We start from the raw sequence: 11,486 nt of genomic DNA on the forward strand, positions 1-11,486 counted from the left end.
CATAAAAAATTTAAAAATATCCGTAATAAATTTTTCATTTTTTTATATTTGTTCTTTATTTTGGTTACTTTTTACTTTCTTTTAACAATTAAGGTTATTAATAGAAAAATCAACTAATTATCTATTTTTAAATAAATCAAAACGTTCATTAGTGTAAATTATTTAAATAACATTTTCTATATATATACTTTTACTATAAATAATAATAATGAGGATATAAAAGAAATTTAGTGTACAACTTTCTTTCTTAAAATACTCTATATCATATATAATTTATAAAAATATGTTTTGAAATATTTATGACTTGAATTTATAATCTTTTAGTTTAAACATTAAATATTTATCATCTTTAATTTGTTAAAGATAATATTTTTTTATCAATTTATTTAAATATTTAAGAGAAGATATTTGTTGACAATCTTAACTAACCTCATATTTGTCATTATTTAATACATTTTAGTATGAAAGTTTCCAATATAAATTTATATAATTTATGTGTAGGGTATATATTTACGTATATGATCAGCAAACTAAAATTATTTTTTATATACATAAAAGTTATGTTATGTATCATATTTGAGCACAATCAGAAAAAATTCATAAAATCCTAACTTAGTTATTAGTGTTTCCATCACCCAACGTTTGGGGATTTTTTTCAACTTTGTTATTAATATTTAAAGCGTTTAAATTCTGCCTCTAAGCTTTTAATCGTGTTCTTATTTTGTCCCCATTCATGGAATCTGTTTAAATTTTGTCCTCACCTATTAATTCAATTTTTTATTTATTAAATATATATTACTTGGCCGTTGTTATTTATTTACTTGAGACAAAAAAAAATTAAAAAAAAATCTAGAGAGTGAACTACGACGTAAGTTAATTTAAGTCAATTTTTTGTATTTTTAATTTTGAAATTTAAAAAATTAAAATAGTAGAGGGTTATTTTTTTTTTATAACAAATCTCCTATTTTTTAATTAATTAGCTCTAGTTGACTACTTCCTAGTTAAATTTTCTAAGGAACGAAAATATTTTAATTGTCTACTTATACTTCTTTAAAATTAAAATACGATGAAATTAACAAACATATATTCAGACAGAAACTGATGTACACAAGATTGGTATCCTAAGGAGAAAACAGTATGAAAAATTTACTGTCTCTCCAATCAGTAAAGATAGACACAGAGAGGGACAAGGCTGAGATGGGAATTTCAATTAAAGATTCTTGCTTCCTCAGTTGCAAATTTGCAATAATTATATATTAGCCAATTATGATTATTTTGTATTAACAATTGAAAACCACCTTCTTCGCCATCGCCAAATTGTCTGAAGCACCAAAAAGGCAAAAACCACCACAATTCCTGTTCAGTGGAGGTTAAGGAGCAGGCGTCGAAGCGGCCCCTAACGGCCTTCAATTTTGGAAGCAGTTAGATAGAGTCTTCAATCGCTATAATTAAATTTTAAAAAATAGATAATTTAACCCTTTTATAGAAAAAAGACTAATTTATTCGGAACAATTTAAAGTAATAAAAGTTTGTTAAATATCTGATTTTTTTAAAACTAAATTTGAGTATTGTTACGTTGGGTAACCGAAAATTAATGGGTTGGACTCGCTGGATTGGCTCAATCGTCTAAGGAAGGAAGCCTTCGAGCGGGTTCGTTCTTTGGGGCTTCCGTCCGACTTGTATGTGTGAGAGAATGGGGGGTGGTACCTGCAAAGACACTCCAATGCCTAAGTCAGCAAGGGTGTGAGCAGGTTTAGAGAGTATTGGGACTTAGAGATACCTGAGGGGTGTCAGTGTATTTATAGTGGTGAACCAATAACTACCGTTGGGGTAGTTCCACCTTTTAAGGTGGATAACAATCCCTTTATCTTAGGGAGGTTGCGATATGGCTCTTGGAAGTGGGTTGAGAAATTTTAGGGGCAGTTATTATCTGCCAGCTAATCTTTGCTCCCGACTTCCTTAGAACAAGTCGTGGGGAGCACCAACTTCTTGAGCGAAGGTCGGTGTACTGAGGAGTCCAACCTTGTGGGTTAGGTCTGTCGTTTGGACCTGGGCATGAACAGTGCCCCTACTCGAGCCCAATTCCTTTTAAGGGTTGGGGTCGAGTATTATAACTCGGGACCGTAGCCGACCTGATAGGGATCCGACGTGATTTTTTGGAACCGACATGTTTTTTGTTAAAAAGCTTTCAATAGTTGCGTCTAATCAAACGTCGCGTCTCTTAGAGGTCTGAGCATTCATACGCGGGGGCGGTTACATTGGTAACGGTGCAACTTTTAAATGGCCTGCATCGTTTTACCTTTATGCCCCTAACGTGTTTATAAATACTTTTCCCTCACCTTGCTTGTTTCGTTTCTGAAAACTTTTCCATCTGCACCCTTTGTTGATCGAAAGAAGAAAGCTTTTTCCTTTTCGAATGATGTTGCTTCCATCTTTCTGCGAGAAAAAGGTCAGTTTCTTTTCTTACTCTTTCTCTGTAGAGTTGCATGTTTTTTATTTGAGAAGAAAGTTGGTCGTGGATTTTAGTGGTTCTGTTTTGTCAAGGATCTAACCTCAGGCCCCTTTAGAGACCCTATTTTTGATCCCTTTTTTTTTTCTTTTTTCTTTGTAGGTTTTTCTAGAAAAACAAAATGTTTTCTGTTGAAACTCTTGCTCAATGGGTGGATGTTACGGTTTTGGGGGAAGAGCCCCTTGTTGACACGGACTTCATCACCAACCTCTGCACTCATCATAGGCTTTGTACCTCTGATGAGGACGAGCCAAAATATGAACTGATTGCCCCGGGTCCGGACGATCGGGTTTGCTTTGGGAGGGCTTATGAGGCAGCCCCTCATTTTTTCTATATGTACGAGAGTATGATTACCCGCCTGGGTGTTTTTCTCCCTTTTTCCGGTTTTGAGATGGATGTTTTAGGTCACTGTCGTGTTGCTCCTACCCAACTCCACCCCAATTATTGGGACTTTTTGAAAATTTACCAATTTATTAGCCATGTTTTGGACTTTCCGACTTCTTTGAAGATTTTCTTTTATCTCTTTCGTATGACCAGGCCCTTCAGTGGGCAAAATAACAAGCAGCAGTGGGTGTCTGTCCGAGCCATACAAGGTCGGAGAGTTTTTACCCTTTTTGATGAATCCTTCCATGACTTCAAAAATTTCTTTTCAAAGTTCAATCTGTAGAGGGTCACCACCCCTTTTTCCTAGATGAAAATTCTTCTCCTCGCTTTCCCCTGCATTGGTTAGAGGCCTCTTCTTGTGAAAAATACGGTCTGGATAATTTGGATGAGGTGGAGGTGGCCGTTGTGGGGTTTCTCTGAGAAGAATGGGGGAGAGCCCCCTACCTGGATACAAGAAAGTTTCTCCAGGGGTCCCCGACCTTTATCCAGGCTTAACTAGGTAGTTTTTCTTTGGTTTATCGTAGTTTCCGACTTGATATTTGCACCACTTTTTCTTCCGACTTGTTTTACTGACTTTGGCTACCTAATTGTTCTTGTAGAAATGGCGAAAAAGAATTCTAGAGAGTCTTACCAGAGAGTTCAGGAGGCCAAAGCGAGATCCCGTGCCAAAGTTGGTGGTGCCAGGGCAGCTGGTCCTTCCCCTCCCCCTTCTTCTCACAGCTTGGAGACCCCTGCTCGACCTATTGTTATTTCTTCCTCGGCCTCTTCTCTGTTGCCCCTTCTTCCCGACCTTCTCCGAAGCCAGAAAAGAAAAAATGCAAGGCTTTAGAGTCTGGCTCTCCTTTTGAGGGTGAGGCCAAGGTGGATGCGCCTCAATTTATCCGGGAGCATATCTATCCTTATACTCGTATAAGTATGGATGATGTTTCTCTTCGAAACCACCTTACTATTCTGGCTCAGGAGAGTATCAAGACGACAGGGGTGTGCACCAAGTTTCTTGATATTTTTGAGAAGACCCATCTTAGCTCTTTGGGTTCGTCCCAAAGGGTTGAAGAGCTGGAGGGGAGGATTCTTCTATATCAAGAGACTGAGAGGAGCCTGAAAGAGGAGGTCACCAAGCTGAAAGAAGAGAGGGATAATCTCTGGAAGGAGGGGGAGAAGTTGATGGGCCGATGCTCTATGGCGGAGGGCCTACGGGAGAAGGCGGAGCAGAGCTACTCGAGCTTGTTCCAGGACCTTGTGGAGGTCAAAAAAGATCTAGTGAGGGCTCGGGACGCTTATGCGGAGCTGGAGGACTCTATTGCCGAGGTATCCGAGGAGGCATGGAGGGTTTTTAAGGAACAGGTGGGGGTTCTCGCTCTCGATATGGATCTCTCACCCTTGGATCCGGATAAGGTTGTAATTGATGGGGCCATTGTGTCTCCTCCCCGATCTGTGTCTGAATCCGAGTTGAAGACTCGGGGTCAGAGAATCATAGAGTCCCCTCCCCGACCAGATGATGCTCCGAGTTCTTCCAAGGCTCCTGAGACTTTCCCTCCAACTCCTATGGATGTCTCTCTCCCTGACTCTGGTGGTGCTCCGACTACTTTTCCAGGTTATGATGGTGATGCCCTTTGAAAAAATTATCTTTGGCTATATGGGGGCCTGGCCTGTGGGTCCCCTCTTTTTTAAACTATTTATGTTGTCGTGGTATGCTGTTGACACTTTCTCGGCCTTTTATGGCCGTAAACAAAATATTTAAAAATACCCTTTTTTGGACAAGGGTTTAGGTTATTTTTGTTGGTTGTGTGCATGCTTTTTCTGTTTTAGGTTTCGAAGAAAAATTCTTTTTTGATCTTTTGTTTTAAAAAACCTTTTCCTGGCTAGCTGTCCCTTCTTCTAAGTTTTTCTTTGAATTTTTCTTGAAGGCTTGGGGCAGTCTTTATTGCTTTCTATGGATTTTCTGATCTCTTTTCGGTATTCCTTGTGCTCAATTTTTGATATATTGAGTTTTTATAACTTAGGTTATTTTTGCGATGCATTTCTTTGCTTCTCAGAATTTCTGACTTGTTAGCCAGTTAATTTCCGAGTTTATTCACGATCGACTTTTATAACCTCTTTACGCCGACTTGTACCTCGTCGTTTCATCCTGACGACCATCTAGGTCGGTTCATGGGATTTTCACGTTTTGTCGAGTTTAAGTCGGCGCGTTTCGTAGAAAGCGAGAAGGAATTTATAAGAGATATTTGAAAAAGATCTTTATTTATTTGCAAAGGTACTTTATCGCTACTAAGGGTTTTGGGCTATCTATGACCCCTTAGTCTCTGCTGTGATGCCTCGTTAAAACCCTTCTTCAGAAAAAACCCTTTTATTTTGGGAAAAAATCATGAAGTTGGAAAAAGAGTACATCAGGGAATAGAGTTCGCTTTTAACTGTAGTACCTTTTCATATTACAAGCATGCCACGACCTAGGTAGCTCGGTGCCGTTTAAGTCGGTCACCTTGTAATAACCTTTTCCTAAGACCTCACTAATCTTGTATGGTCCCTTCCAATTAGCGGCGAGCTTTCCTTCCCCAGACTTGTTGACTCCTATGTCGTTTCTAATTAAAACCAAGTCGTCTGGGGCGAAGCTCCTTCGAATGACTTTTTGGTTGTATCTATTTGTCATCCTTTGTTTCAATGCTGCTTCTCTAATATGGGCTCGTTCGCGGACTTCAGGGAGTAGTTCAAGTTCTTCTTTGTGTCCCTTTATGTTTCCAACCTCATCGTAGAAGTTCACCCTTGGGCTTTGCTCGTTGATTTCAACCGGTATCATGGGTTTTATGCCATAAGCAAGTCAAAAGGGTGTTTCTCCTGTGGCAGACTGAGGTGTGGTCCGATAAGCCCAAAGTACTTGTGGGAGTTCTTCGGCACAGGCTCCTTTTGCGTCCTGTAACCTTTTCTTCAACCCTGCCAATATGATTTTGTTTGCTACCTCGGCTTGTCCATTTGCTTGTGGATGTTCTACCGATGTAAATTGATGTTTGATTTTCATACTGGCTACCAGGTTTTTGAAGGTTGAGTCAGTGAATTGAGTGCTATTATCAGTGGTGATGGAGTGGGATACCCCATATCTGGTGATAATGTTCTTGTAGAGGAACTTCCGAATTCTTTGAGCGGTGATGGTGGCCAATGGTTCTGCTTCTATCCACTTTGTGAAGTAATCCACTCCCACTATTAGATATTTTACTTGCCCCGGCGCTTGTGGGAATGGTCCTAGCAAGTCCAATCCCCACTTTGCAAAAGGCCATGGGAAAGTTATACTAATGAGTTCCTCGGGAGGGGCTACATAGAAGTTTGCGTGCATTTGGCATGGCTGGCACTTTTTCACAAATTCTGTGGAATCTTTTTGTAAGGTCAGCCAGTAGAATCCAGCTCGGATTACCTTTCTAGCTAACGACCTTACTCCAAGATGGTTCCCGCAGATTCCATTGTGCACCTCCTCTAGCACCTCGGTTGTCTTTGAGGTCAGGACGCACTTTAGTAGTGGTGTTGATATCCCCCTTTTATAGAGGATTTTTTCACCAGCGTGTAATTTTGTGCTTCCCTCCGAATTTTCTTGGCATCTTTTTCCTCTTTGGGGAGGATGTCGAATTTCAGGTATTCGACTAGGGGCTTCATCCATCCGAGGTCTAACCCGGTGATTTCAAAGACATCTTAAGCAACCTCCGTTTTGTCCATGGAGGGTTTAGGGAGAGTTTCTTGGATCAGGCTTCTGTTGTTCCCTCCTGGTTTGGTACTTGCTAGCTTAGAGAGGACATCTGCCCTGCTGTTGAGGTCCCGAGTTATATGCTTTACCTCGGTCTCCTCAAAGCGCCTAAGGTGCTCCAAGATTTTGTCCAGGTATTTTTTCATGTTGGGATCTTTGGCCTAATACTCTCCATTTATTTGGGAGGTCACCACTTGAGAGTCGCTGAATATCATTACTTTGGTCGCACCGACTTCTTTTGCCAGCTTTAACCCTGCAATCAAGGCTTCATATTCTGCTTGATTATTGGAAGCTGGGAACTTGAACTTGAGGGAAACTTCAATTTGCATTCCCCCTTCACCTACTAAGATTATGCCTGCCCCGCTTCCAACTTTATTAGAGGACCCATCTACATATAACTCCCATGTAGTGGATTTCTCCTCTTGATCTCCCGCGTATTCCACTAGGAAGTCAGTGAGGCATTGAGCTTTTATTGCCGTTCGGGCTTCGTATTTCAAGTCGAACTCGGAGAGTTCTATTGCCCATTGAACCATTCTACCCGCAATGTCCGTCTTCTGAAGGACCTGCTTCATGGGTTGGTTCGTTCGGACTTTTATCGTGTGCGCTTGGAAATACGGCCGTAGTCGACGTGAGGCTACTACTAAGGAGTATGCAAACTTTTCAAGCTTTTGATACTTTAGTTTTGGGCCTTGTAGAACTTTGCTGGTGAAGTATACAAGATGCTGCCCGACTTCATCTTCCCGTATTAGAGCTGATGCTATAGCTCTGTCTGCCACTGACAGGTATAGGACGAGCTCTTCCCCGACTATGGGTCGGGTCAGGATTGGGGGCTGGCTCAAGAACTTTTTGAACTCCCGGAAAGCTTCTTCGCATTCCGGTGTCCATTCGAACTGGCATCCTTTTCTTAGTAGGGAGAATAATGGAAGGTATCTTAATGTCGATCCCGCCAGGAACCTGGAAAGGGCGGCAAGCCTTCCATTTAATTGTTGGACCTCTTTCAGACAAGTCGGACTTCTCATTTCCAGGATAACTTTGCACTTATCAGAGTTTGCTTCGATTCCCCTTTGTGTTAGCATAAACCCTAGAAACTTTCCCGCCTCCACCGCAAAGGTGCATTTCGTGGGATTTAGTCTCATCCCATGCGACCTTACGATGTCTAAAACTTGCGAGAGATCTGTCAAGAGGTCGGTTTCCTCCTTAGTTTTCACCAGCATGTCATCTACGTAGACCTCTATTAAGCTCCCAAGGTGGGGAGCGAACACTTTATTCATCAACCTTTGATATGTGGCCCCAGCATTTTTTAATCCAAATGGCATCACCACATAGCAGTAGTTTGCTCTAGGTGTGATGAACGAAGTTTTTTCTTCATCCGGCTTGTACATCGGGATTTTGTTGTATCCCAAGTAAGCATCCATAAATGACAAGTACTGATACCCTGAGATCGCATTCACTAGGGTGTCAATACAGGGAAGTGCATATGGGTCTTTGGGGCATGCTTTGTTCAGGTCGGTGTAGTCAACGCACATCCTCCACTTGCCGTTTTGCTTTTTGACTAGTACTACATTTGCTAGCCATGCCGGGTACTTGACCTCTCGGATGAAGTCGGCCTCTAAAAGGGTTTGCACTTGCTCTTCCACCACCCGAGCTCGTTCTGTTCCGAGCTTACGCCTGCGCTGCTGTACGGGTCGTGATCCGGGGTGTACTGACAGCTTGTGGGACATGAGCTGAGGGTCTATCCCTGGCATGTCGGAAGCTTTCCTCGCAAATAGGTCGGAATTATCTCGTAGGAGCTTTATCAGCCTTTGCTTCAAATCTCGATCTAGGCTGGCCCCTATGTTGGTGTTTTTTCCTTCCTCTTTACTGATTTGAACCTCTTCGGTTCTTCCACCCGATTGTGGTCGCAGCTCTTCTCTAGCTTTTATTCCCCCAAACTCTATGGTGTGAACTTCCTTGCTCTTTCCTCGGAGGTTTAAACTTTCATTATAGCATTTTCTTTCCAATTTTTTGTCTTCTCGTACCGTCGCTATTCCCTTGTGTGTTGGGAATTTCATGCAAAGGTGAGGGGTTAACACCACCGCTCCGAGCCGATTTAACGTAGTCCTGCCGATTAAGGCGTTATACGCCGACCCGACATCGATAACGATAAAGTCGATGCTCAGAGTTTTGGAATTTTTCCCCTTTCCGAAGGTCGTGTGGAGGGGGATGTATCCCAGTGGCTTAATTGGCATGTCTCCTAGTCCATACAGGGTGTCCGGGTAAGCCTTTAGCTCCCTTTCATCCAACCCTAACTTGTCGAATGCGGGCTTAAAAAGTATATCAGCCGAACTCCCTTGGTCTACCAAGGTCCTATGGAGGTTGGCATTTGCCAAGATCATGGTTATCACCACCGCGTCGTCATGTCCGGGCATGATCCCTTGCCCGTCCTCTTTGGTGAACGAGATGGTTGGGAGATCGGGAGATTCGTTTCCAACTTGATAAACTCGCTTCAGGTGTCTTTTGCGAGATGATTTAGTGAGCCCCCTTCCTACGAATCCTCCAGAGATCGTATGTATGTGTCTCTCGGGGGTTTGTGGGGGTGGGTCTCTCATGTCTTCATCATCTCGCTTTCTTTTTCCAGAATTCTCCGACCTTTCCATGAGATATCTATCAAGTCGGCCTTCCTTGGCCAACCTTTCTATCACATTTTTAAGGTCGTAGCAATCATTTGTTGAGTGACCATACATCTTATGGTACTCACAGTGGTCGCCGCGACTTCTTCTCTTTTTGTTTTTGATGGGTCTAGGAGGCGGCAACCTTTCAGTATTACAGATTTCTCTGTATACGTCTACTAGGGAGATTTTTAGAGGAGTATAGGAGTGATATCTCCTCGGCTTGTCAAGGCCGACCTCCTCTTTTTTCTTGGGCTCCCTTTCTTTCTCTTTTGCTGAGTGAGGAGGCCCCTGTCGCCAGCTGGGCTCCCGTAGTCTGGCATTTTCCTCTATGTTGATGTACTTTTTTGCTCTCTCTTGTATATCACTCAAAGAGGTGGGGTGCCTTTTTGATATGGACTGAGAGAAGGGGCCCTCTCTAAGTCCATTTACTAACCACATGATAAATGCCTTTATGGGCAGGTCTTGAATTTCCAAAACACGCTTTGTTGAACCTTTCCATGTAGTCACATAGAGGTTCTTCGACCTCCTGCTTAACTCCCAGGAGACTCGGTGCGTGTTTTACTTTATCCTTCTGGATGGAGAACCGCATTAGAAATTTTCTCGAGAGGTCCTCAAAGCTGGTAACCGACCTTGGAGGGAGGCTATCAAACCACTTCATCGCTGCTTTCGACAGGGTGGTCGGAAAAGCTTTACAGCGAGTTGCATCAGAAGCATCAGCCAGATACATCCGACTTTTGAAATTACTTAAGTGATGTTTCGGGTCTGTGGTTCAGTCATAGAGGTTCATATAAGGGCTTTTAAAGTTTCTTGGAACTTTTGCCCTCATGATGTCCTCACTGAACGGGTCCTCTCCTCCCAGGGGCGACTCTTCTCGGTCGCCGTGGGAGTTCCGGCTTTTAAGGGAGGATTCAAGTTTCAAGAGTTTTTCTTCCAACTGTTTTCGTCGTTCTATCTCCTCCTTGAGGTTTCGCTCTGCCTCTCGTTGTCGTTCTAGTTCCTATTTCAGTTGCTCCAAACGACCTTGGTGGCCGTGGACCAGCCCCATTAGCTCGGTTGCATGGGGTGGCCCTTCCTTTCCGAACTCTCGTCCCTCAGAGGAATTTACCTTTGGGTTCTTAAGCCCAGATGTGCCTTCTCTATGCAGGTCGTTGGTTCCTTGGTGAAGGGTCAGGTTCGCGTCATTGTTTCCGGTATCTGAATTTTCTTGTTAGGAATCAGACGCTGTATGACCATCTTCTGGTGAGTTATCTGCCATTACTAGTTGATCTCTCGGTTCCCCGGCAACGGCGCTAATGTTACGTTGGGTAACCAGAGATTAATGGGCTGGACTCGCTGGGTTGGCCCAATCGTCTGAGGAAGGAAGCCTTCGAGCGGGTTCGTTCTTTGGGGCCTCCGTCCAACTTGTATGTGTGAGAGAATGGGAGGTGGTACCTGCAAAGACACTCCGATGTCTAAGTCAGCAAGGGTGTGAGCAAGTCTAGAGAGTATTGGGACTTAGAGATACCTGAGGGGTGTCAGTGTATTTATAGTGGTGAACCAATAACCACTGTTGGGGTAGTTCCACCTTTTAAGGTGGATAACCGTCCCTTTATCTTAGGGAGGTTGCGATATGGCTCCTGGAAGTGGGTTGAGAGATTTTAGAGGCAGTTATTATCTGCTAGCTAATCTTTGCTCCCGACTTCCTTAGAACAAGTCGTGGGGAGCACCGACTTCTTGAGCGAAGGTCGGTGTACTGAAGAGTCCAACCTTGTGGGTTAGGTCTGTCGTTTGGACCTAGGCCTTAGCGTTGGGCTAAGGTATGAACAAGTATTTATCTTTAAATTTTTTATTATACAATAATTAATTTTTTGACGGTAGAATAATAATTAAATTTTTCACAATAGTTAAATAAAATTTTTCGTTAACACAAATCGATCGTCAGTCACCACCATCATTTTTTATACATTTTAAATATAAACATAAATTTAATTTAAATATATTATATGTAAAATATAAAATTTGATTATCATTAATCAATATGAATATCTGCTCTATATATATTTCTATACAAATAACTTTTTTTAATTTTTAATTTCATATACTATAATTAATACAAAAATAGTGATAAATTTACTATTTTTTGCTCATTGGGCATTTTATTCTCTAAATAGTGATAAATTTCTCTTTATTTTGTAAGTGCAAATAATAATTTATTATAGAGGATTGAAGAAGAAAG

At 42.0% G+C, this 11,486-nt stretch overlaps 1 protein-coding gene across 1 annotated transcript; it reads right to left on the reverse strand.

Moving 5' to 3' along the window:
- Positions 1 to 6,781: 6,781 nt before the first annotated feature.
- Positions 6,782 to 9,998, reverse strand: LOC107464291 (uncharacterized). Its single transcript, XM_016083220.1, has 3 exons — positions 9,901 to 9,998; positions 8,001 to 9,797; positions 6,782 to 7,895 (listed from the first exon to the last, which is right to left on the reverse strand). Exons 1-3 carry the CDS (start codon positions 9,996 to 9,998, stop codon positions 6,782 to 6,784), a joined length of 3,009 nt encoding a protein of 1,002 aa, XP_015938706.1.
- Positions 9,999 to 11,486: the final 1,488 nt, after the last annotated feature.

The sequence above is a fragment of the Arachis duranensis genome, chromosome 9 (genome assembly GCF_000817695.3).
Source record: "Arachis duranensis cultivar V14167 chromosome 9, aradu.V14167.gnm2.J7QH, whole genome shotgun sequence".
Classification (NCBI taxonomy): Eukaryota; Viridiplantae; Streptophyta; class Magnoliopsida; order Fabales; family Fabaceae; genus Arachis; species Arachis duranensis.